Here is a 26,695-nt window from a genome sequence, read left to right as displayed (position 1 = left end):
ATAGAAATCGCTCTTGTAAACGAAGTATAAACCGACGTTTCGGCAGCAGATACCAGCTGACCTCATCAGGGTGAATAATTAAAACGAGAATGCGTTTGCCAGCTTATATACTAAAAGGTAAAAAATAAAAATAAATCTAGACGTCACTGAAGTACAGAAATGACTATAAAACAATGACATTTTCAGCTCACTCTAAAGAAGTATGCCTATCAACATAGAAACTATTAGATTAAAAGGGTATATATTTGCGTTGAACACATGTCTATAACAGTGACGGACCAAATAACACGGTTTCTACGAGCTACAGGAAATATTTCGAAAAAGGTAAGGCTATTGCAGCGAGCGCAATTTACGTACTATAACCACGGCTATAAACGAAAGCAACTTTAAATGTGACTTTAGCAAACATTTTTGGCATCGGCAAGACAAACTCATTTGTTAGCAGAGCAGAAATTTAAAGTTTCTTTATACATCAATTTGTTAGAAATTGTTAAAAACACTAAACGGGCTATATAAGTAAAACCGCTGCTTTTGGGATCGGAAATATTTAACAACTTTGGAGTTACGTAACAGAACCATACTCGATTTACGAACAAAGCAGGCAATAAAAGTAATAAATATCAACTATAGGTGAGTCACTAAAATGCGGGCCATAAAGAAGCTTGTAGTATTGAAAAACGGTTATAAATATTTGTATGCTCTTCATAAAAATATAGGCCATTCTTCAAGCACAGCAAATACTATGCGATGGCCGTGCTGTGAATTAACAGCGACAAAGAAGTTAACCTGAATTAGTCCCGACACACACATAACAAATCAAGCTTTCTCCAAACACTCCGCAAAGAAATGATGTAAAAATACAGTAGTTTCAAATATAAAGGTTTAATCTCCATTAAAAAGGCAAAGCGCAGCAAATGTTAATTTCTCAGGCAGGACTGCTGTGAGTTGCTGTGCTCAACGGGGGCTACATGGAGGCAGTCTGGTTGGAACCGCTCTGTTGTGAAGCGGTCTCCCCCGTGAAGGCGCGGAATCGGTATTCCAGCTCCGGGTCCTTGGACATCTTCTGCTCGAGAATCTGGCGTTGCAACTCGCGGCTCTGAAAAGATTCGAACCAATGAACCAACAATAACGGCTTACGTATGATAGTACACCGGAAACCATCAACAGACCAACCGAATCAGCCGTTTAATTATGCAAGAAAGGCAGGCTGAAAAATCAACTAGCCATCAGCAGTGAGTTCGAATTCACGACCTCCGGACATACCGAGGCCTTCGCTCTACCAACTGAGCTACACAGGCCCAGAGGGGAGCGAGACAACAAACTATTGGCTGTCCACAGTGTTTTTCATGACCTCCGGTCCCAATGGGACCGTGTGAGATTCGAACCGTTATGATATCCGTTTTGAGGAGCATATTCCATATTGTCTGGTAGGAGCCGATACCCGATGCTAAGTATATTGACGCTACTTCGAAATCCCGCCTGATATGAAACCTAACGATATCAAATAGGGATTAGTTCGCAATTTAACGCAGCTTTTATACTTTAAAATGTACTTCTTTTAAAAATTAACTATGTTAAGGTATAATGAAACTAATATTTTTAAAGCTAAAGTGAACTATTGCCTTTTATAAAAAAAAAAACACTACTCTTCCGCGTTTTAACTTGAATAATTGTGCCTATTTGACAATAGTAAGGAATTTGGTGAAGAATAGGACGGCCATAAGTTGCGGATATGTACGTATCGGAAAGTTTTTGGTTGGAAATTAAAAACTTTAAGAAAGCTCTGTTCAACTAACTGTACTCCTCGGTGGAAAAGAAACGGTTATAAAAATTGTTGAGTTGCTTTTAAAAATATTATTTTATTGTTTAATTTAACAATTGCCAAAATTGGAATGAACTCGATTCAATATCGTCCTGCGGTTCACAATTAAGAATGACAGATTATGTGAAAGAAAAACAAAAATTCGCGGGGGGTCGTGCTGTACCTGTGTCTGTCCACTGGAGTCTCCCGAGAGTTCGTCGTCTCTCAGTTTCTTGAGTTTCTGGTGAACGTCGTTGCTGTACTTCTGCTTTCTCTGTTGGATCTTGGCCTCTTTGCGATTTCTGTGTAAATTCGTTAAAAAATTGCATTGGTTGTCTTTAGTTTGGTTTTACATAATTATGCCTAGAATATCAAAAAAATAATTGTGCCGAGATTATCAACGAATATCGACAAATACAATATCTCAAAGTGTTATTTACGGATTTTTTTCTAAACTACTCCAAAAACTAGGGCAATTGATAAGTAGGACTGCGTAATCGATTTAAAATAACATGGGTCCGACTTTAGCCGAAAAAATAAAGTTGAATTTGACTCAAGAGTCCGACTTGTTGAGCAAAATTAACCGACTCTGCCGAGTTTCGAGTCCGGTTTAGACTAAATGGCCCTGTATTCCACCAACCCCCAAACCCAAAAGAGTGTGAGTAAACCCCCAAACCCAAAAGAGTGTGTGACGAACCCACTTAACTCCTGGAGTGTCATTCTATAGTCACTCTGTCTATCCCAGAACGTGCGTAAAAACCAATGCAATTCCATCTTTACGATCTAAACCAGTGGTTCTCAAACTTTTTTAGCTTGTGGCACACTAAAATATCTTAAATATTTTGAGGCACACTTTCAACAGAACAATTAGAGTAACTATACAGTAAATTAAACAATCGACCTTAACACACGACAAACTATCTGTAAATGTCTTAATATTACTAATTTGTAAGGGATAGTGCGTATTTAAGTCTAAAATGCTTGCGCCTATGACTATTAGAAATACAAACAACTTTTTTCCCCAAAATACAAAAAGTTTCGCGGGACACTTGACAATCTCTTGAGGCACACTAGTTTGGGAAATCACTGATCTAAAACTGCAATTTACAAACAAAATTGCAAACAAAGTTTTGTTTTCGCCAGTTTTACGATATATCTGCTCTGTGTAGCAAAACTCTCAACTATACAAATAAACTTTTATCTCAAATGAAAGTCTTTTGTTCTTGTAAATAGCTGCAGTAACCTATCCCACTTCATGCGCAAAACTCACTTGGCTACGCTGTTCGGCCGCGATTTTTTGCCGCGCCACGGCTCGCAACTTTTCGGCGACCTTTTCTCTTCGGTCTTTTCGGCAACAGAAGGATCATCTTTGGGGAATCCCCGCTGTTCGTTGACGAGGTTGCTCGCCTCGACCAGCATACGGCTTTTGACTGGCGCTGCCTCTTTCTTTGGCGAGCTATTGCAAAGTGAGTTATATTGCACGTTGGCAAGCTGAACTTTCTCAAGCTGTATTGGCTGTGGTGTAAACTGCATACATCGTGGCTATTGGATGTTTTATTCACATCTGGCCTCCACTTTGTTCTAACTTGTAGGACTAATTTATGCAAGGACTGGTGTTAATGTATTATAGTTATGCGGATGGGCTTGGCTGATCAAAATGGCTTTTTACGCTTGTTTTAGAGTTAGACTAACCTGACTTAACTATTAAAATCCTGATGTAAATCTTTTACGTAGCTGACATAGCATAAACAGATAAATACAGATTACAGTATTTCACGCGGAGCACCTCAACCACACGGTCAATTACCAAACTGCCCTTTAAACTGACCCATGTCCTACTAAGGAGAAAACATTTTTAGGTACAACTCAGATCCAGAAGTTTTTTTTTACATTTTTAGGGAGGAAAAAGTTACAAAGTTACGTCATAATGTGACGTCATAAAAAATTTAATCCTAAAATGACCTGTTTTTCTCAGGCCGTGGGCATAATGTAAAAGAAAATCTGTCTAATCGCGTAAAGCGCGAAAGAAAAACTTTTTTACTTTGTGTATTAGATTGCATGGATGGGGATTCAAGCAACCAAATATTACCGGGACAGACCTTGATTTAGTTAAAAAAAACTAATTTCCAAAATTTTTAAATAAACTAATCTGTTTATTTGGTATAATCTAAAGTAGTTCCTTTGACTGTGTTTTGACAAGCTAAATCGCTGATTGCTTATCTACAGTATTGGACTAGCCTCCCAACTTTATCAATTTTCTATCATGTTACTCGTTACCGCCTTACCACAATGCAGACAATCGGCAACATGAAAAAATATTGATATCGCGCGTAATTACCCCTCAAAAGTACAGTTTCATAATTTCAGTCACTATCCTAAATTAATGCAAGTATTATAATTTTCTAGAAAAAAACACAATATCGAAATATCTAAATCAAAACATATCCACTACAAAAATATCAAAGCCCATACAGAAGTAGGTATGATTTTGAACGTTTCGAATACCTCTTTATAACATCTGTTGAAAATGAATAGAGTTATTCGGAACGTTCAAAATGATACCTACTTCTGGACGTTCAAAATGATACCTACTTCTGTATGGGCTTTGATATTTTTATTACGTCTTACTACAACGTCCAACCATTATGCTCCAAAACATATCTAGCGCACGGTAAACACTATATTACGTATATTTCTAGAGTGCAGTGCTAACCTTGCAGCGGGGCCTTCTGTCGGTGGAACGTGCTCGACTTTCTCCTCACGACCGTTGCTATGCAAGTGACGCGACTGGTCGTCGGTGCCGTAAGGCGGTGGCTTCATGTTTACGTCTGTAAGTTTAACGCAGTAAGAGTTGAGTAAATGACTTGTTTAAGAGAACCTGGGATAGCGTGGATAGACTTGACTTAGATATATAAATTTAGTTGACTTGGTATTAATTTTCAAAAAAGGGACTTAAACCACGTTATAAACACATAGTTTAATTCGAACCTTAATGTTTTTTAATTTAGCCGCGTAAAATCGTAGGCCCTCTTATGTTTTAGTTTTGAGAAAGTTCTTCATACGACATATACTTCAAAATAGAAAAACTTCACCAATTTTAACGTTAGAGTGTTTTATGTTAATGACTTCGGTTTGGCATAATACTACAATGTCTTATTCTTATTGGAGCTTGGCTTGTCTAACTAATTGCAAAACTTTGGCTTAAAAAAAAAAATTTCGAACATTGTTTTACAGACTAAAAGTAACTTCCTGAAAACTGACATATGACAGTGTATCGTTGTTTTTTCGGTCAATATATGTTGAAAATCACCTGTATTGGATCTTGGAAAATATCTTTGCCGTCTCCTTGTCTCATTTCTCCAGTCGTCGAGCGCAACTGTATCCCTGTTCAATAAATAAATAATTAAATCTATAAAGAAACTTCGGGGCCAGGTTAAGTGTAGTTGAGAAAATAGTTAATACAATTAACGTTATGTGAAGCACATATCTGTTACTGATAATATTATACTCGATATGAAAATATTGACTAAAACTAAATACGGTATAGTGACAATGAAAATATAACCAATATTATGACTAACATAATAGAAAAAAACATGTTCACGTAATGTAACATTTTCTGATTTTTGACTGATTTCTGCCTATCTCTCTTAACCCCTAAAAGGGTATGGTTAGATATCTATTTTAAATTATTCTAAATATTTCTCAGCATACGTCTGCACTTGACCTTTCAACTTTTAAAACCACCAGCAATGTGACTTTAAACATTTAGAAGTTTATTCATATATAGTGTTAGAAAAACCGGGTTAAAAAGGTCAAGTGCAGAACACAAAGCAAACTAAAAATCTAAAAAACTTTACGATTATGCATATTACAATACAAAGGTAAATAATGCGAGAAAAGCAAACATCAGTTTCCAATTGAGAGATTTTTTAGTTTAGCAGCAATTTTTGGGGAACAACATTTATACAAACAGCGGATAATTACATTTTTACGAGGCAAAACTGAAGCTAAGTAGAATATGGCTTTGGCACCAACACACGGTGATAAAATGGGTTAAATTAAGTTAGTTATGGAAAATACGTTGAAGTTTACGCTACAACTTAATACTTCTGCATTTTACGCTTAAAAGCAAGGTTTTTATCGATACACAATTTACTACTAAATCAAGATACTCAGCGAAGCTAAAAATTAAATTTATATTTTAATTTTACAAAAAAATGAAACGAAAACCATTAAAAAGGTGTCGCGTGGGTTCACGGGCGTACACGTACACCGCATCGCATTCAAAAGCTAATACACACTCAAAACCGAAAAAGCTGACGGGAATTAAGGCTTAGCGAGAGAGCGTACTAACTTCCGACGCTGGTCGTCGTGAGCAACTTGCCGCTCCTTGAGGGATCGGAGCTGCTCCTTGCGCAAATCCTCCTGTTCCTTTAACTCGAGTAGACTTAAGTCCTTGCCTTTGCGCGATCTGGAAATGTTAAAGTGTCGGTAAACAGTTGCGAGGCGCCTAAACCAGTGGTTCTCAACCGGGGTGCCGCGGCACCCTGGTGTGCCATTTCTAATGCCCATGTGTGCCGAGAGATAGTTGAGGATCTTTAAGAATCTGACTTTTGCTCAACTCTTACAACGTTTTGTGTAAGATTAGAGTGGAATGAATCCAATTAAAACTTCCTAAGTTGTGCAGAGTTTATGTGTGTTGTTTCAGTTCCGTTTATTGTAACATTGTAGTGATTTGCCTACCGAAAAATCTTGTAGGGGTTGTGCCGCCATAATTATTAATTCTGAGGGGTGTTGCAATCTATTTATTATTTATGAGGGGTGCCGCAAGCCATAAAAGATTGAGAACCACTAGCCCTAAACAATAAACTCAAATAACAACATACACATTATACAACCGGTTATGATTGGCGTTTTACTTTTTGCTAGTAGATTGAACGAGCGGGTCAAATCTTTTTATGAATGCTAAAGGTTATATTTTCGTCACATAAGAAACTGAATTTTAAACCTTACTTAGGGACCGTCTCCATTTAACTGCAATTTAAACCTTACTTAGTTGTAAAAATGTTGCAATAGAAAGCACCACCCAAGTTCTGGATAGGATAATGTTCAACTTTAACTCTGTCATACAAGGGTTTTTCGGTAAATTAGAATTGAAGACGGTCCTGATTAAAAAAAAATAGTAATAGGGTACATTTTTAGGGGAGCTACCCTTAACAAAATTTATCGAAACCAACGCCGATAAATAATTTTCATGGATGCAACCCATTAATTAAAAATAAGCTCCTTCGGTAATTAGGTTTGATATATATACCAAATAATTACCAGAAGAGCTCTTATTTTACTATTATTATGTCTGGGGGCAAAATTTTATACAGCCCAAGTGCTTTCATTTTTACTTTGAATGTCAAACGATCTGCAGTAGAAAGCCAGGATTTTCGGATTAATATGTTAAAAGTTTTTAGTAAATGGCGCGGAAATGCGTTACTATCCACGACACGTGCATCATTACGGAGAAATGTCTCCAAGTATTTGACATACTTGCTTTTTAAACCATCGAATATGCTGTTGTGTCTTCCCTTTATGTCTTGAAAGGTCAAAGGCCGATGCAACGTAGCTGTCATTGGAGTCAAAGTGTGGCGCTGAAACAAAAGGTAAAATTATCAGGATGATAGGTCAGGAAAATTTACCGAAAATAAAAAAAACATAGAGAACATATTTTAGGCACAGCCTTTTGCATAAAAGAGTAAAAAGTTAATTTCGAATCAACATATCCAAAGAGTGCCTATTAATGTAAAGACGAACAGTTTGTAGCTGGTGGTTACGGTGTTATATCATACCCGGCCAAACATCAGATCTTATTTAAGTCTTATTCCTTTTGTCGAACTAAGGAACAAGTGGCCGGTGGCAAAAACTCTATTGTTTTACGCAAGGGCAAAGCGTGCGAGTTCCACATACGCTATTCCCATCAAACAACAACAAAGGGCTGAGACACAAAGGGATCAAGGATATAAAGCTTTCTCGCGTGCATTGATGGGACAACACGATATCGGCCGAGCAACGAGATACGAAATGTAACGAGGTAACGGATGGATAGAAGGCTATACCATGTTTGGTTCCCGGTGGCCGTTTGTCAATAGTTCCATGCCCATATACCTGTCGATCCTAATTAACGCCCCATTGAAAAACGATTTGGGCCTTGCGTTGGTGACAAAGCACAGTCTGTGAGTGGCTGACTGGCTGACCACGCAAAATGTAGCCGTTAAAAAAAATTGGTCTTAAATGCACACGGAGAATTTGTTAAGCTTTCTACGCTTCATAAATTATGATGACAAAAAAATCGAATTGCTCCAGCACAGTATTTATTGTCTTTACCACATGAAAAAATATTTAAATTCTATTGTATGTTGTATAAAAAGTAATCACAAATTATAGAGTTAAATTCGCATTTTATAATATTGGAAACAAACAACATCATATTAATAATTTTTTTTTTAAAAACACATTGATACTTACCAACAGTTCGAAATCGTCACTCATGGGAGAGGGTATGTCTCGATCAGCAAGGTTGATTCTGTCAGTTGGAATTTCGTTTTCAGAGTTGGATTCCACTTCCACCTCTTCAACTAGGCTTAGCTTGTTCACTGCTGGCGTAACTAATAACAAAAGATATATCAGATACACAAGTAGGATTTAACGGTGTCATACATAAATTATCCAACTTTATAATAATAAATTTATATATCACATTTTTGCAAAACTTTTGGTCATCCAAAGAGTATTTTTATCAATAACAAATAAGGGTTTTCTCACAGTTACAAAGTAACCAGAGTCCAAAAAGTTTACCCAAAGTTGTGTTTTCCTTTGTTCTGTTTTGGAGCTCTTGATAAAGGTACGAAAGAATGACAAAAACTCCCTGATCAACAATATGCTGGGGCGGCATTACCAGAGGATTTCCTCTAAGGTTCAATCCTGCAAGTATTAATATCACAAAAAAGTCAAATATATGTGCATCCATAGATATATATATATATTTTAATAAACATACACATAGCTTGGATAAATATATTGAAATTTATTTACAAGCAAATTGTAGAAATATATATTATTTTAATTAGATGTTAATTCTATATTTTACCATTTTTAAGTAGTTATTGTATGTATTAAAAAATCTTCTATATACAAAGTTTTTGAACAATTTACACTGATGTAATCACATTTTATAAAAGTATTAAAATCCATTTATTGTTATGGCTTTGAGTAGCAACATGCTATCATATATATTTATATTTATACCATTTAAGCATTTTGTCATTCCCATCTGTAGTGGTAGCTTGGTCAGGTTGTTTCCTTCAAGTAGCAAATGCTTTATACATCTAATCAAACATTTAGTTGAAGTATTGTTATCTTTTCACAAGTCACGAATTTTGATATATATTTTAAGAAATTTGCAAATTTAACTACAATTTTTAATTTAAATAATTTTAAACAAATTTGGCGTGACAAAAAATATACATTTATTATTAATTTGGCACATAATTGCATCACAAAAGTTTCCTTACTTGTGCCTGCCAATGGATATTGGTAGTGCAGCCAGCTTGTTGTTTCTGAGATCTAGCCATTGAAGGGTTGGCAAATGGTCAAAAAATCTGTCGGGTAATTCTTTTATGAAATTGTCCTCCAGATAGAGGTGCTGTAAAAAGCAAGAAAAAGCTTTCAGTTCTAAAAAAACAACCAATTTCTCATTTTGTACATTTTTTTAATAACTTTTTATAGTAGGAATAACTGTTTATTCTTTTACTTGTTGTAGTTTTTTTATCTACTCACAGTTTATAATAAAATACAATGCTTTAAATTAAAAATGTTTGGCACGAATACTTATCAGCCACAAAATATGGAATGCAATCAGGCATGTACATATCTACTAACTGCCATAATTCCTCACTGCAAAAAAAAAACTACATACAAATACCTGTATGTGGGGAAGTATGAATAGTTCTTGTGGTATGGTGGAAACAGATTTGTTGGCTAAGTCTAAATAGGTGTCATCTTGTCGTTGTTGAGTGATAATTTTAATCACCTCATCATGTTTTTTACTTTCATGGGATGTTCCATTTATGTTGCTACCTGAGGGTTGTGCCTCAAAGGTGTGCATCTTAAATTGTTAGATAATACATACAATTCAAGGCAACAGTATTGGTTGCATTATTTCATTTTAATGAAAATCGTTCTGTATTGATTGACATAGTAAATTATTACGGCGCTGGTCTACAATCCTGTCCCAGCATTGATACAATTATTAAATCAAAGCACAATATTTTGGTTAGTGTATTGTCTGGTGTTTGGGTGAGTCAAGTATTATTATTTAATAATATAACTCAACCTACCTAAACCCAAAAGCTAACCTGCACATTAACTCAGGTAGTGCTCGTTGTGGTAGGATTCTAGTCCAGTGCCAAATTATTTATTACTGCAAGATAACAAATAAAAACATTTTGATTTTGGTATATATAGTTTAAACAGCGTCTTTTTTGCTAAAAAACAACTTCAACAGAGTTTTATTTTGCTAATTAATATGAAATAAAGATGCGTGAAAACCTTTTAATTTGGCGTTTTAAATTGCCCTACCAAACTCATAATAACAGTGTTTTAGCGAAGTATTAAAGTTAACATCTTATACAAGTTGTATTTTTCACTAAATTATTCGCCCAGTTATTGGGATTTTACCGTCCTAAAACCGTATAACCGGTAATTTATTGGTTTATTTCTAAAGCGAATAATGTTGACAAAAAAGGAAACACAAAATAGAAAATGTTGTTGTTTTACGCAACCGCTTGAAATACGATCAACGTCTTTTGTATTTCTTGACAACATCGGTCATTCAAAATTTATATTTCATTAACCGTTTATTTCGGTTCTATCCAAAACAAATTACACGCCTCAAAAATATTTAAAGTAAAATGGTTAACTACTTTACACTCAAAAAATTGTAAAATTATTTAGGCAGAACAAGAAAGTGAGTAAAAATTAAAATACACCGGTAGTGTTTTTTTTTTGGGGGGGGGGCCTTAGTAAATTTTAGTTTAACTCATAATTCTTGTTTTTAAATCGTGTGCTTTAAATTATTTTAGCTTGGAACCTAGAATGGCGTTTAAAAGGGGGTGGTATTAAGAAATCCACGTAGCATCATCCATGAACACAATTGTTATGTGTAATAAGAATACGTCAGGAAAACACGAAATACGCGCCGTTTTATGCTGAAATGATTCCCTCCTTGTGTGAACGAACTAGATGTATATAGGCTGACACAAACGCAATTTTTTTACATTTATGTAGGTTAGCCAAAGTTAAGGGGATTGGCCTCAGTTTTAGTTTGTTAACGATGTTACGGGTCGGATGATTTACATTAGCGGACCGTCCAGGCCCGCTGACCGTTGGTTGCCGGCTCCTAGTGTAGAGGGACTATCCCTGATTTCGTGCCGAATAATGCTCATTACAATTGAAACAACTTGACCCATTCCCAACTGATTGTTGACAAGTTTACCACGTAGCCTACTTGCACATTTTGTAGGAATGCACGATTGCAAGATGTCGTCCGATCCAGGCCATGTTGCCAAAACGAAAGAACTTTTCAAGTTTAGGCTACACCTTTTTATTAAGTCTTCTGATTACCGATGGACATAGCTTATAAGAATATTATCCCAGAATTGACCAATGAATCGGGTGAGTGCGACCAATCCGTCATATTGTATTTTCGGACGGAACATTATGATCTAAATTTTTGTTGTTGTTAAATATTCTCAATCTTACAGGAGTTTTAGGATGGAGATAGGACGATTTATTAACTTGGTAATCCTACTTTTGTGTAGTAAACCTTATTTTCTATCAGTTTTAGTAACTATATGACGTCGTGTGAAAATCGCATGACGGTAAAAAAAAACTTAAATAGAACGGTATGGTGTTGGAATATGTTAGTTATTTTTGACGATTTGTTTTTTCTCATACTGATAATCACAACTTTTACTATGAACTGGCGTCAGAAAGCAAAACAAAAGCAAATAACAAAGCCGAATTGCGTATATTTCGCATTGCACGTTGTAAAAATAAAAACAAAATATTATTCAATGACAGAAGCTATGTTTTTTCTCGTTCCTATGACTTTTATCACGAATAGTTAAAGCGAGGTACTTACCGAAACTGTAATACGCAGAAGTTTGCCATGAGTTTTGGGAAGTGACCGTATTCCGTTCAAATAGAAGGATGTGTGTCAGAATAAAAACACAAACATCCCTGAAATGTTGGTAAATAGCTTTACTTTTGCGTATATCAAGGAAGAAAGCCCCTTTTACGGACTGTTGTTTCATAAGACCATAATTTTTTTTCCAATATGATGTCACAAATCTTAATGTGAATTTATAATAAAGTGACCTTAAGACCACAACGCAGTTCGTTTATTGGTTAACGTTCTACGCTGGAGAGGGATAACTTATAAAATCAAAGTTATATTGATGTTGTTGATTCGCGAAACTAGAACAAAACATTATCGTTTAAGTTGCCAAAACTTACATATTAGTGGGTGCAATGAAACGCGCGACGCCATTGGGCTAAAACGATTTTATCAAAATGTGCTAGGGCCTACAAGAAAAAGATTCCCCGGGTCCGTCCCTGACTATTTATTATAATTTTAGACCTTAAAAAACACACAGCCACAATTTTTCATAATTTTACCAAAAAACAAATTTCAAGGATATTATCATATTTGTTTGTGTTCAACAACATACTTATTACTTACTGTGACGTTATAGGAGAAGTATTGCGTCCAATACAGCAAAATTGCCAAATTGTGACCGGCTGTCTCAAACAAATCGAATAAAAATCTTTTGTTTACCAAGGTGCATGAAAAAAGGTAGAAATAGTCGACTTGGCTGTATCGAAAATGGAAAGTTAGGCCTAGGAAGTTCAAATTTCTTAAACCCATCGATTATTTATTGTTGTATCCGTGTCAGACAGCGGTTCACAAGCAACCTAGTATGCTGTATAGTAGTCAAATGAACGTGAGTTATCCAGACACATTCGCCAATCACAGTTTAGTGCATAAAACCCCTATCGTCGCTTCCTGCACAAAACGCTTATGGCAAACAACGTCACAGACGTTTGACTAAGTTTGTCGTTTATAGTTTGTGCTTCAAAGACATTGTCAGACCATGCTTTTCTCGGCATCCGTTGTGACTCCTGGAATGCGCAATTGTTTTTTTCCGGCGAAAATAATATATAAGAGACATCCATTTGAAAGGTTTATTCACGACGAAAAGGAGTGGAAAACATTAAACAACGCAGAGTAAGTATTGTGTAATTAATAAAATGCTCTTATGGCTGAAACGTATAGACTAAAATGATCAAAACAATGCTTGGTGGCAATTGTGTCTTCTAAACGGTACAACATAGTTATCGTCAATTTAATGGTTTAAATATTAGTCGAATCGCGAGTGCGTCTTTAAGGAAGTAATTCCAGGTGTTCAAAGTGCTAACAATTTCAATATTTTTTCTAGATGAACAGATTGATATTACTATGCATTTTGGTCGGCCTCATATTGCTCACGACTGAGTGCGAATCCATTTGCTACAGAAGACGTCGCTTCTATTACAGAAGGCGTCATCACCACTACAGAAGAAGGAGGTGCTTCCACAGACGCCGTGGTTACTACCGTGGGGATGAGGAGGGTAATTAAAATACGTTCTGTGTGCCCCAATTACAAGTTGTTTTAAAACACGCTCACGTTAGCTATTTTAGAGGCTAAAAATACTTCGAAATCTAGAACGATTACAAACAAACCTGTTATAGCTTTAGACCAGAATTGAAATAATTACTTGTTGTTTAAATATAATTTCCACTATTGTTGTAGACAGTATTATCATTACTTTTGTAAGCTCTAATCTCTAATGTATGTTTAAAGTATAAGGCGAAGGCTAGGTTGTTCGCAAAAAGTATTTCGTCACTTAACTTTGGTATCGGTCAGGCTTCGCTATTCTGTTGGAATGTGAAGAACCGTTTTAAGCTGTTCGTTTAACAGCATCTGATTTGTGATATAGGCTTTTTTACCCTAATTACAACTTCCCAGATATAAAATTACTCTTTCCAGTGAAAGCTTTAACTTTAGCAAAGGTGCTCGTTTGTTAGAATATATTTTAACTTAAAGTATTAAACTAAACTAACTGGTACGTATAGCAACCTAATCAATCAACTCTTTCATCTAGAAACAAATGACAACGAGGAGAATGATGAGGTAGATAATCCTGAAGACGTCGAAGGTCTTGAGAAGGAAATTTAAAAAGATAAAGGTAATTAACAAATGTTGGAAACAATTTTCTTCATTTTCAAGCATGGTCGTAGGTTGTAGTTGAGCTTGTTGGGTGTAAATATCAAAGCCCATGAAGAAGTTACGTGGCTTTAAATAGATGAAACATGTTTAAAATATTAAAAAAATGAAGTTGCTGTTGCTGCTATGCATTGTATTAATACAAAATTGTTTGTCTGACAAATATTATTATTCTGTGGCAACGTTTGGAAGATTTGTTCAGTTAATCCTCGTCAGGGCAATTCCCTTGCAAAACTTAACAAAAAAACATATATGGCCAACCAATAAAAAAACAATACAACGCATCTGCAAAGCTAAGTGACACTCAAGACAAAATAAGGGGATAAGGAGGCTGCAGCAATTTCGCTGAGATACAAGTTCATTATTCTGACGAAATTTACCTGAATAAGTCATCGAAACGTTAGCACAAATATTATAAATATTTGACGGACGAACAACTTTATCAATAAAAAAAGGTTTATTCGAAACATTGGCAAAATGCTGCCTAGTTCTGCGAGGAATTTTGTTTTTGTCGCTTGTATTGTAGAATTAGTATAACGCATTTCATTATAGTTTACAGAATATACGACCGAGAAGGTAAAAAATATAATGGCCTAACATACAATTTTACCTTGGCTTCTCTTTTTTTAGATTCACGATCCACTGAAGTTCTTCAAGCGCAATGCATTGCTATTATCGTTGCGGTTGCTTTCGATTACGAAACAAAATATAAAAAATCAGTTGACAAGATGGCAGTTTTTTGTTATCGTCTGAGATTGCAAAGGTGGTTAATCGTATTAAGGCAGACCTGGGCAACATACTGCCCGTGGGCCGGATCCGGCCCGCCAAGCAGTTTTATCCGGCCCGCGGCTTATTTTCAATAAAATACATAGGCTAAGCGAAAACCAGGGCAAGTTGACAGATCTTGTCAAGACCTCGCCAAATTCGATTTTTAGCCTGTTCTAAATGCTAAAACGGAAATCTTTTCGCGAAAAACATATAGGTAAGTTTTTCGTACGAAATTTTCACGTATTTTAATCTTAAGTTTTGGGTCAACGCGCCCCACAACTTAATTAACGCTAAAATATCAAGCAATGTACATTTTTAGTCGGTGCTCAATGCTTCACGTACCATCTAAATCTAAATTAAAGTTTGCATTTTCAAACAAACATATATAGTCGCAATTTATTCGCGCTTCGCGCGACGTTTCGTGACCTTCTTTAAATCCGACTTAAATTGCACTTTTTCGCACAACTCTAAACGTAATAACAAATTAGTTGATTATTTGTTTTACACCGTCAGAGTATGACGTCATATTGTATGTATTTTAGATCCTATATTTGACCCAGCCCGCCACAATATTTTAGGTTTCTCATGCGCCCCGCGGCTAAAAATAATTGCCCACCCCTGTATTGAGGGAGCAGGTTTATACATTTTAAAGAAAAGGGTCGATTTAAGAGTGTATTTTTTTCCTTTTTTTTATATTGATAAGATATACGAACTCTCTCACTGATTTTATAGCAAATTTTTGCCATTAACAATTTATTTTTAAAATATAGAATGACTACGAATTAGTTAAATACGATCTTGCATAATATCAGCTATATAGGTCTATTTAAAACTTTACAAGATCCATTAAAAACAACTAACCAAATTATAACATGTAAATAGAAAAAACGGTTTCACATAAAAATGCTACAAAATATGTTGTTATTAACGAAACGATAGTCGGTAGGATAGTGAAGCGAACAATTAACGCAATTTAAACAAATTTATACTAAAACTAATGCTGCTCTACAAAGTTAAAAAAAAATAAGCACTATCGAAGCCAACCCTAAACAGAACACAAAGCTTTAAGCAAAAAAAACACCAAATAAATAAATGATAAAAGAAATTTCGCTGAAAGTTAAATAACACAATCACAAAAGGATGAAAAACATGTCAAGTAACCAGCAAAAAAACAGAGTTGTTTCACTTTAACAATGACAACTATTTTTTTCTTTGCAAAACGTAATAAAGGTAACGACACGATCGAAATCGCTTCAAGGAAATAAATTTGTCACATGAAAAAGGCCGGTGGTGATGCAAATACAACTTCTCGAAAAAAAGGCACTTAACCCTGGAACGAAACACGACAAGTCTAAATAAACTAACCTAATTTAAAATGTGTCGTCCAACGTATGGGGTCAAACTCGCCAGGCCTGCTCTTAGTAATATGCCTTTATTCGTTATCATACCCAATACTACTGGTAATAATTTGTCGTAGTAATGATATTTGTTCAATACAGCGAATTCATGCCGATCCGATACACAACTGAGCTTTGCACTTTATCCACGCTGTAAAGTGCAAAGCGAGTCAAATCTACAATTTCTGCTTGGATATTCATTTCGTTTAAAACGTAATTAGTTCGCTGCTAAAATTATGCTGGTAATTTTATGGTTTAATAAAATAAGTTAATACAAACTGATCCTCATTTTTTATTTAATTATATTTTTTGTCGAATAATTTCGCATATATACGTACCGGTGTCAACACAGCGTATTATTACTATGTTTTGTTTAAACATGTTATAAAATACCCTACACTAATCTACCTTCAGGCTGTTTGTTCTGTTTTTCTCAGCAATGACATAAAATTTGCATCGGACGGCAAGGCCACGCAGTTGTAGCCAAACACCAGGTAACGCTATAGCGAAACAAAATACAAGCAAAATCTATTATAACGGTCAGCCGTCGACGCGCAGCGCCAGGAACTTATTGCGAACGGCGTACAGGTTCCTCAGGGTTTTCCACAGTGCGTCGAAGAAGTGCATCTCGTCGTACTTGACGTTGTGGCGCTCGCAAATTGCGCGGATCATGGCGGACACCTCGCGCAGCCGGTTGCGCGGAAGTCGCGGGAAACAGTGGTGCTCGTGGTGAAAGTTGAGCCCGCCGTGAAACCAGTCCATCCAGGGCGGACACACGATGTTGAGGTTACACTCGATCATGGCGCGGTAGTGGTCCTGAAAATTAAGTTTTTGTTAATCGGCCTCCGGAAAGATTGGTTTTAAACGTGGTTTTATCAACTAGACATTACTATATCCTCGTGTTTTTATTTTTATTGATGTGGACCAGGGTTCGATCAAATGTAATTTGTAATTGTAATTGATGTAATTAAACACAGTTTTTAATGTAATTGTAATTGAAAGGTAATTAGGCATTTTCATTCTGTAAAATTCTAATTGTAGTTGTAATTTGCTAACTTTTTGGCTCAATACATTTATATTGAGAAGATTGAAGTTTCAATAATGTTCCACGCTATTTATTTTCGTTGGGAAGCGATGAGAGATAAACTGTTTTCCGTATTTCAGCAGCAATAGAAAACTTGGTAAATTGAAATTTTGTTCTTGTAATTCATGTAATTAATTACATTTTTTAATGTAATTGTAATGTTTAGAAACATTTAAGGGATTAATGCTAATTGTAATTGAACTGAATTTAATGTAATTGGTCCAACTCTGATGTTGGCCAAATAACAGGATGCAACACTGGTTCATCACTAAACCAGTATAGCTTGTTCATTAATGCGACAGGTGCTGGATGAACGAATTATCACCATTAAATGTCGCGACAGGTAGGTTTAGCTTTGTCGGGGTTGCATCGAAATACGAAATACACAGATTGATTTTGGTCGCGAAACCAATCCCGGTTAAGGGCGTATCCAGGGGCAGTGTAATGGGGTCATGACACTATCAAAATTATATGGTTGGCTAATTTTATTATTCCTGAATGCAAACCAAATTTTCAATGTATTTTTATTTAACTATGTTTTGTAGTTTAAAAAAAATACTTTTAGCCTAAAGCGCCATCTATAATATTTTTACCCTTTTCTGTATTTGCACAGCATAGCGATGCGGGGACCCGGAACATCTTAAGTTGCCATTTCTGACAAATTAACTCCAGTTACTGTTATTGTATTGCAATAAGACCAATTAGCTATTGGATAGTGAGTAACACCTATCCTAATTTTATTACAAGGTAACGCGATGTGTGCTAATTTTGCGGTTCGTCCAATTTTTACGTGATTTTTAAGTAAGCCAGTTCACAGTCAAAAACAGCGCCTTTTTTCACGCGTCCAGTGCGTCAAGACTCTTTAGAACAGGGGTCGGCAACCTTTTTCTAGTCGCGGGCCAAACCAAACTTAAAAAGGTCTCTGCGGGCCGCACAAAATGTTAACTAAGAATTGCGAAAAAAAAATTAAAAAATAAAGTTAGAACTACTATGGCGGGCCTCGGATCGTTTTTCCACTTAAAGACGTGTTTTATTAGATTTAAGAAGGCAGTAAAGTGTTGGCGCAAAGCGCGAAAAAAAGGCGTTTGTTTGGTTTAAAATTCGAGTCCACACGTCGTCATCCATACTACTAATGAAAAATGTAATAAAACTACTTTGAAGAAACGCGATAACATTAATAGTTAATCTTTAAATTTCTTAAAGAGATACTTTGCCGAAAATAAGCAAATGACCAATATTTTTTAATACGTTATCCGTATCCGCGACGCACTTGGCAGCCTTCCACGGCGCAACGGTAGAGAAGCGCTGATGTAGTTCAAAAGACAGCATCAAAACGTAAACAAAACGAACGTAGAAATATTATTGGCGCGAAGCGGGACAAATTTTGAAACTTACGTAGTTAAAATAGTTAAAAAGTATGTGAAATGGACTCGTGTCTAATTTGTCAAAGAGGCGGCTGGCCGGATGAATTACATCGGCGGATCCGGCCCGCGGGCCGTAAGTTGCCGACCCCTGCTTTAGAAGGTAAAAGTTTTGCTGTAGCCTATCTACGAAATTCATACGTTCTGCGGACATTTAAATGTTTCCAATAAACTAACACTATACGCAAACTTACCATATCGTGCTTCTCGCTCATGTAGAAGAACCTCTTGCAGTAGTGGTTGAGAAGCAACTGGATGTGCAGGACTCCCTCTCCCAGGCACCCAAAACCGTACATGAGAAACGCATTCGGCCAAGAGCCTAAGTAGGAGAGAAGAACAGAGACCCAGACCCAGTGGAGGAGCCAGGCTACCCAGACGTCCAAACGACGCTCCGTCCTCATCGAATCGAACATGATTCCGACCCGGCCGACCAGCGTACAGAGCGGCAGAAAACTGATATGCTGTATCTGTGAGTCAAATGGTGATTTTTGAACTACCACTGTGGAAATAATTACTTGATCAATGATGTTCAAGTTAGGGATGCGGAGTCGGCCTCGGGACTCTAATAAGACCTTGTAAAACTACCCCCGTCCCGAGCCCAACTTGTGCATTTGCAATACCAAATTTCGAAAATGAAAGGACACCAAACTGTTGACTGTAAAACTGTAATAGCAAATGGTGGAATATTTTCTAACCCTGTATTGCAACACCCCTTTGACGGAATTACTTAAAATCTGCCTTATATAAGTTACATAAATAGGTGAGATACAAGCTGTATAAAAGTCGAAAAAAATTATATTTGCGGAAAGTCGAAATATTTCAACTTGGACGCTTTCGGTTGAAGCGAGGGAATTTGCCGTTAACGCTGGCAACGCGTTATGTGTGAACTGGACGACATTAGCGTTTTGCGCCGGACGCAAACGCCAGAAGCAAAACGGGTCTAGTGTGAACCAACCTTACGAATATACACTTTACCTTTATGAACGTGGCGTGCATCCGCGTGTCTTTGAAGGCGAAGAGCTTCTCGTTCTGAGCCCATGCGTCTTCTAGAGCTTGCGGGTCAACGAAGCCGGTGGCGAGATCTACGGTGTTGGTGAGCGAATGGTGAACCATGTGTTCGTCTTTCCACCAACGAGCGCTTATGCCGAAGCCCAGTGTACCGAACAGGATCCCGGCCCATTCGTCCCACTTACGTTCTCGTGTCAGCTGAAAAAAACAACGGAGAGTTTGGGATGCATACTGTAGTTCAGTGGTCACGGAACTACGGCCTGTCGTGTTTTGCCCGAAAGAAACCACATATGACTATTCCCAGTTTCAAAATTGAGATTAATCAAAATGGTTCCTCTTGTTGCGGCCGCTCCATGTTTCTTTGACCTCTCGGCAAATTACACTTTGTGTTCTGCAAACTTTACAATATTGTGAAAACTTTTTAAACACATGCCCTAATTCAAATTATTTTTTAACTTTTGTAAAATTGTTGCCGAAAGCTCGGGTTGTTTAAAGAAGAACACACAACCGTTCAAAGAATGATTTCTAAGAAAACGAATCAGGAATATCTAGTCTAAGTATTATGTAATGATTCTCTGTAGCTTTTTTCCTTTCGCTCCCTTCCTGTGCATCGCATCTGTATTGTCTTTTTTAAACCGAACACAAAGCTACAGAAAACGGGTTACATTAATGATGACCCCGAGGTGATTTATATTCCGCATTTTTTCACGCATTGTTATTTACGAGTTATTTGTCCGTTTCTGTGGGTGGTTTCGTAGCGGCAGGGTGGATAACACCGCAAACGCTCATACATACAATGCATGACAAAGAAATAAAACGATAGGCATAGAGCTCGTGGCTGGTGGTATAGAGGTTCTAGACTTGGGGAATTCCTTACTAAGAGTTAACTTTTAGTTAGCACTTTAGATTTATATTTATGTGAGCGAAATTCTGGTGTTACACTTTCTTTTTTTATAAATTTATTGTTCACTAAAGGCATAATACTTAATCAAATTTATAAATTTCTCTATTTTTATAGCATACTGATGTAAAAGTGATCCTTATCAACCATGGGGTTTAATTTTTGCATATCTATTAAACGGCCATGTGATAAAAACCTGAGAACCAATGGTAAATAAATAAATAGGGAGTAAACGAAGCCACGGTTAAGGCGAATAGTGAATATTACATTTTTTCTTTAGGCTTTAACATAATGTTACCACTTGATTTTTATTTTTTCTAAATTGGGTTACATTATTCAATTGGCCAGTAAATAGAAATTTGTGTTTTTAGATTTATAATCGTTTTATAAACGAGTCATTTCGAAATAAAAAAAGTCCAAATAATGTCTTATCATAAGTCAATGCTATAGCAAATAAATTTTTACATTTTTTTCATTACAACAAGTAAGATTAAGTCAAGTCACTAACTTAAGTCATTACAACACTGGTAATAATGTTGACATAATTCCAGGGCCACAACTGGAATAACCTTCCTGTAAACCACTCAACGGTTTGTCTTTGTCAATTAACATATATGTGGACTGTATTGTGATGGAGTGAAACGCATCGGACACAAGCTGCACCTAAATAAAGATTACCCCACACTGTCGATACATGGGGTCTGACGTTATTTCCAGTGGCGGGTCGTGTACTTTCGTTTTTAAATGCAAGTTTTTTTTAATTTGTCTGAACGTGATAAGTCCAGACATATAAATTACAGCGTTAACTTCTTATTTTAAATAAACCGTCCGAATCTGTCAAATGTTATTTTTCTGGAACGTGGTCAATATGCGACCGTCGTAATTAAAATTGCCACACTGTTCAGTTTTTGGCAAAGTATAATTTTTAATATTTTTCTATAAACTACTTACAAAAATAAAATATGTTTGACTTATAGTTAGTTAACTTTTTGCGAGCGATTCGTTCTAAATATTAAGTTTATTTCCAAAGTAAGCAAATGGCAGTATAATATCATGCCAAATCATTCGAGAAACTCCATTTTCGTAAACTGCCCGTTTCCTTCTAGTTTAAACGTTGTGTCTAACAGTCGAATTGTATTACAAAAGAGAAATGCGTTAAATAAAAACAGGTTTCGATTTTCCCTTTAGAACAGTGAAAAACAAAATAAAGACATTCTTAGATGCACTTGCAAGTAGCACGAAACTCAGTGGACAACTACTGAGAATATGTAGGCGAAATCAGTGTTGATGTAAGACCGACAGCCATTTGTACAACCATAAACATTACTTCACAAATCTCGAAGTAAGACAGAAAATTTGCAGTAGGTGGTATAGTTAATACAAAATTCCTGACCCTGTGTTTTTAAAACTGTCATCTATCAAGAAAAATAGATTTTTAATCTGTTGCGCTTCAGTCGTTATCACAAATCTATACACGCCACGTCCAATTAAAACATTCATGCACGTGGCGTTTGATATGTTTTTGTTGAATCGTCACAAACTAAATGGCTCGCGATTGTACCGCTTACCTGAGTGTGCATAAACTCGTGCATGAGCATCCCGCTCTGTTGCCAGAATAAGGCGAGCAGAACCCCGCAGCAGATTCCTCCAGCAAGGCTTCCGCCCGCCACGCCGGAGTATACCAGCGCCACGTTGATTAGCAGTACCGAGACTGTTTGGGCACATTTGCCCAAATACCACCAGGAGCTGTACAAAAATGCCTTGCATTGATTAACTCGAAACTTTTAAGAGGCCATTACACAAATTTGCATAATATTGTTGGTTCCAATTATTTTATTTGCATTCGTTTCACACAAGTTTATTTCGTCCTTATTCGTTTTCATTTATTATAATGCGAATTAAAAACATTACAGTTCTTAGAACTAACAGACTGACATTTAAATTTTAGATCGACTGTACAGTTAGGCGCTTAGGTTGGTCTATATTTTCCAAATAAAGTCGCTCGTTTTCCGGATATAAATCCACCAGGCCCTATTATGGAAAAAAAGATATAGGCTTCAATAAGTTTAGTTTTTGTGTGGCAAAACGTTTTGTCGCAATTTTTACAAGTACAATATAGTGATAACAAAATGGTTGCACAAGAATGAAGGGTGTAGCTTACAAGGTTTGTATACATTATAATGTCTATATTATTAAACAAACCTTTTTTCGTAGAAGCCTTCTCGACGAAGCCTCGATTCCAAATTACTCATTTCCTTCCCGAAGCTTTCCGGTTCGTATGTATAGCAGCCTACTGTATAGAGATAAAACGTTGCCATCAGAAAGCCTATAGTAAAGGCACCGAACTATAGCCCATTCAAAATATCACACCCGGGATATTCATTGAAACAAACAAAGACGCATTATGCTCACGAGGTTTTGAATGTTACACTAAAGTCACATTTTCATCAACGGAAAACGTACAAATTATATATCAGCTCGTGTTTATTAACTGCATGCGCAAGCTTTCGTAATGGCATCGAACTATAGGCCCATTCAAAAATCATATCCGGGATATTCATTGGACCAAACAAAGACGCGGCGTATGCATTATGCTCACGGGGGTTTAAATGTCGCATTTCCATCAAAGGAAGACGTACAAAGCTATTCAACTGTCTGTGTATTTCCCCTGCGTTAAAAAATGTAAATATGACCAAGCAGTGTTGTAAACAAGTCATTTTGAAATGACTTAAGTCCCAGTCAAGTCAATCGTAAAATAACTTAAGTCAACTTCAAGTCCAGCCCTTGTCAAAAAAAATAAACTTTAAATTATGAAAACCGGCGAACTCCTCCGATAATTATGAGCAACTCAAGTAAATAATAACATAAAAGCAGCATATTACAAGCAAATTATTTTATGTGCAAAGATTGGGGTAAATAACGCAATTTTATAAATAATTGCTTAATTAAAACAAGTTATTTTAACCCAAGTCATTTGTCCAAATGACTTAAGTCAAGTCAAGTCATTTGCCCAAAAGACTTAAGTCAAGTCAAGTCATTTTGCCCAAAAGACTTAATTAAAGTCATTTAAAAACTGTGACTCAAGTCATTACAACACTGTGAACAAGTTTATCACCAGCAAGTCAGTCATTTTGTAGATGATGATTTTCACAGCCAAAAATACGATATTGTATTTTTATTTTGTGAAGAATTTTGGGTTGAAATTTGTTCGTTAAAAGGCTAACTGAAACTTTTATTCAGAATGCTTATACACTGTAACACATGTTGGTGTCACCTATAGACATCCGAACTTTTCGAATCCTGACCCAGCGTGCTTTTGTACATGTTGACTTAACTTCCGAAAATATAGTTTAAATACAGTAACAACTATAGACGTAACCTATACGTTAACGGGTTGTGAACTATTGTCCTCCATGAAATCTCATTAAAACATCAGTCAATGAGTTCACAATAATTAGAAATCTTACACCAGACTGCGGGTTAACCGATATACTCCACGGTCGTCTGTAACAGACAGATTTTTTTTACTCAGTTCCATTTTGTTTTAACATGAGCGGTTACATTTTCAAGTCAAAAAAAGTTTGCCTATATAGGTGCCATTTTGCATGTTTACGCCGCTTGTCAAGTAACAACATTACCTCTTCCGCTAGTGACTAAGCTTAGGAAGACAGGCATTTGATAAACGTTTTTTTATCGAGCCGGAATGTGACAAAAACCGAGTATACCTAGACTTGAACTCGAGAACTATGGCGGGTTTTCAAAATACGATTTCAACCTGGTAACCTTGCCAACGTTACTTAAAAACGACGTTTGTGAAAAACTTAAACATTTTGTTCATTATTTGACAAAAGAGTTAATCTTATTCGGTGACTATAATTGCGCTATCTTGACCTTCTGCCAAGCCAGGAAATTTCTAACCAGATTTAATTGCCGATATTTTTTTTAAAATCCTGATCTAGTGTTTACAGAGGTTTTACCTTTATCTAAAAGTTTAAATTATCTCCGCAAGGACTTGGGTGGGTGACGCTTATGGCTATCGCCCCTCTGTTAGCAAATATTTTAATTAAACACAATATTTACTGTTGTTTGACAGATACTCATCAAAAGTTTATCATATAGCAGTAAAATTGGTTTGAATGCTAATGCCGGTACTTATAGAAACGTCAATAGGGGGGAATGTTAAATAGGGGGTCAAATATGGGGACTGTTGAGGCGTGTAAACCACACCCAAGACCACGCTGGTTAGACAGGGAAAAAGTGAATTATTTCAAAATGCAGTTTTTGCAAGAAACCTAATAACAGAGAGATAAATATCCTAACTTTGAAAATGTTATCGTCCTCGACGTAACTAACGCCAAACACGCACTTAATTGCAATGAAAAATAAAATTACCTTGGCGTTTCGTTTATCGCAGTCTCGGTATTGGAACGGCGGGAATACAGTCGCACTTTTCACGGCGGAGTCAACTTACCGGGTTTTCGCAAAGCGACGACGTTGAACTTGTGCATGCTGTCCATGACCTGGGTGGCATCGTGGCCGATAAAATGCTCGATAATCTCGCCGCCCGGATGCTTGCTGGCAAAGCTGGAAACGTCGTACCAACTGCCGCGATAGCCTACCAGTCGTCTTTCGGCGGCTTTGGCCGAAGTAATAAAAATCTCATTTGGCGGAAAGTCGTTAGCGGCGTCCGTGTAACCGTCGGCGGCATCGTTTTGCGTACCTTGATTCGGGCTCATGGGATTGTCGTTTGCATCAAACGGTATCCTGACTTCTTTGCTTCAGCACATTCGTCCAGCTGCCACGAGTTTAAAGTTCAGCACTAACAAAACTTTAAAGTTGACCTACACACCCGGCCCTGCAAAGCAAGTCTTAAGCATCTGTTGAGTCTGCCGTTAAGAAATATTTAGACACGCTTGGCGCGTCACCACAATAACAGCATATGATGCCCTGGGACAACCAATGCAGAAGCGGAAGCGAGGCCGTGCGATGCATCCGGCATATATAGTAACGTTATTGTAATGACGCTGACCCTTATAAAACCGATAAAATTAAACAAGTGCATTGACAGTTTGCAAATTCCCTATTTGTCACCCCGGAGGAGTGAGTGGGTTACTGTGATCTGTGTGTCAAGCCATTAACTATTGTTTTTTCTCGGCTGTGGCACAATACTGCACGTTGCGTGACCTATAACCAACCGCTCGGGGAGCCACTTTGATATGACACAATAACTATAAGCCACTAACTATTGTTTTCTCGGCTGTGGCACAATACTGCACGAACGTTGTATGACGTATGGCCGCTCGCTGAGCCAGTTTGATATGACACAACGACTAACACAGCGTTCACTCACGTTCCCGGCGATAGGCTACTACGTGCCCAGCGTTGTTTTGGTTAGTGACACCGCTTTGTTTCCGCCGGATCTGGCAGCCAGATTGCGTCACTACCAGCTATCGACCTTTCTCCGTAGCTGGAATGGTTAATAAATACTTTCGTTTGCAGGAAACTACACATTTATGGTGTTTTTTTAATTTCCTTCTATTTTTAACTCCTGTTATGTTAAATTTGTTTAATCAGTGTTTTAAACAAGTAATTTTAAAATGACTCAAGTCCCATTAAAGTCATTTGAAAAATAACTTAAGTCCAAGTTAAGTCTTTTGCAAATTTAGTCGCAGGACTTAAGTTAAGTCAAGTCATTTTAGTCGCAGGACTTAAGTCAACTCAAGTCTTCTGAAAACCGTGACTTAAGTGCACTTAGTCAAGCCATTGACATAAGTCAATGCAGCACTGTGTTTATTTAAAACATAACTTCAATCTGGTTATAGTCTTCAATTCTAGGTACATATATTTTTAACGAACAACCGCCCACAACATTTCCAAGAACTAACTTTGCGAAACGCCGTTTAACTCAGCAATATAAACGTTTATGTCACACGCC

At 36.7% G+C, this 26,695-nt stretch overlaps 2 protein-coding genes and 1 long non-coding RNA gene across 3 annotated transcripts; 1 reads left to right on the top strand and 2 right to left on the bottom strand.

Moving 5' to 3' along the window:
• Window positions 1–251: 251 nt before the first annotated feature.
• Window positions 252–10,028, bottom strand: LOC146164676 (uncharacterized). Its single transcript, XM_083382139.1, has 11 exons — window positions 9,777–10,028; window positions 9,367–9,497; window positions 9,101–9,180; window positions 8,651–8,776; window positions 8,321–8,460; window positions 7,346–7,446; window positions 6,159–6,275; window positions 5,112–5,185; window positions 4,515–4,629; window positions 1,986–2,103; window positions 252–1,096 (listed from the first exon to the last, which is right to left on the bottom strand). The coding sequence occupies exons 1-11, from the start codon at window positions 9,957–9,959 to the stop codon at window positions 965–967; spliced, it is 1,317 nt and encodes a 438-aa protein (XP_083238265.1). The 5' UTR covers window positions 9,960–10,028; the 3' UTR covers window positions 252–964.
• Window positions 10,029–13,114: 3,086 nt separating this feature from the next.
• Window positions 13,115–14,986, top strand: LOC146164675 (uncharacterized). Its single transcript, XR_014494595.1, has 4 exons — window positions 13,115–13,142; window positions 13,354–13,525; window positions 14,060–14,143; window positions 14,812–14,986. It is a non-coding gene; the product is annotated as an uncharacterized LOC146164675 (long non-coding RNA).
• A 766-nt stretch (window positions 14,987–15,752) lies between these two features.
• LOC146164674 (uncharacterized) lies at window positions 15,753–25,595 on the bottom strand. The gene is made up of 6 exons (XM_083381846.1): window positions 25,232–25,595; window positions 22,963–23,053; window positions 22,329–22,506; window positions 19,827–20,057; window positions 19,046–19,318; window positions 15,753–17,162 (listed from the first exon to the last, which is right to left on the bottom strand). The coding sequence occupies exons 1-6, from the start codon at window positions 25,494–25,496 to the stop codon at window positions 16,887–16,889; spliced, it is 1,314 nt and encodes a 437-aa protein (XP_083237972.1). The 5' UTR covers window positions 25,497–25,595; the 3' UTR covers window positions 15,753–16,886.
• Window positions 25,596–26,695: the final 1,100 nt, after the last annotated feature.

This window comes from Ascidiella aspersa, chromosome 2 (assembly GCF_963924565.1).
Source record: "Ascidiella aspersa chromosome 2, kaAscAspe10.2, whole genome shotgun sequence".
In the NCBI taxonomy this organism is placed as follows: Eukaryota; Metazoa; Chordata; class Ascidiacea; order Phlebobranchia; family Ascidiidae; genus Ascidiella; species Ascidiella aspersa.
This window is presented reverse-complemented; position numbering and strand designations above follow the sequence as displayed.

Bases quoted from the DNA above. Each gene is read 5' to 3' on its own strand.
- LOC146164676 (XM_083382139.1), bottom strand. From the start codon at position 9,959: ATGCACACCTTTGAGGCACAACCCTCAGGTAGCAACATAAATGGAACA. The intron at 6,276-7,345 runs GTATGTCAAATA...TAACATTTCCAG, and splicing joins TTCGATGGTTTAAAAAGCAA to ATCGCGCAAAGGCAAGGACT. The intron at 4,630-5,111 runs GTGATTTTCAAC...TTAAACTTACAG, and splicing joins TTTTCCAAGATCCAATACAG to ACGTAAACATGAAGCCACCG.
- LOC146164674 (XM_083381846.1), bottom strand. From the start codon at position 25,496: ATGAGCCCGAATCAAGGTACGCAAAACGATGCCGCCGACGGTTACACG. The intron at 23,054-25,231 runs GTAAGTTGACTC...ATCTCTATACAG, and splicing joins CGTCGCTTTGCGAAAACCCG to TAGGCTGCTATACATACGAA. The intron at 22,507-22,962 runs GTTTGTTTAATA...ATTTTTGTACAG, and splicing joins GAAGGCTTCTACGAAAAAAG to CTCCTGGTGGTATTTGGGCA.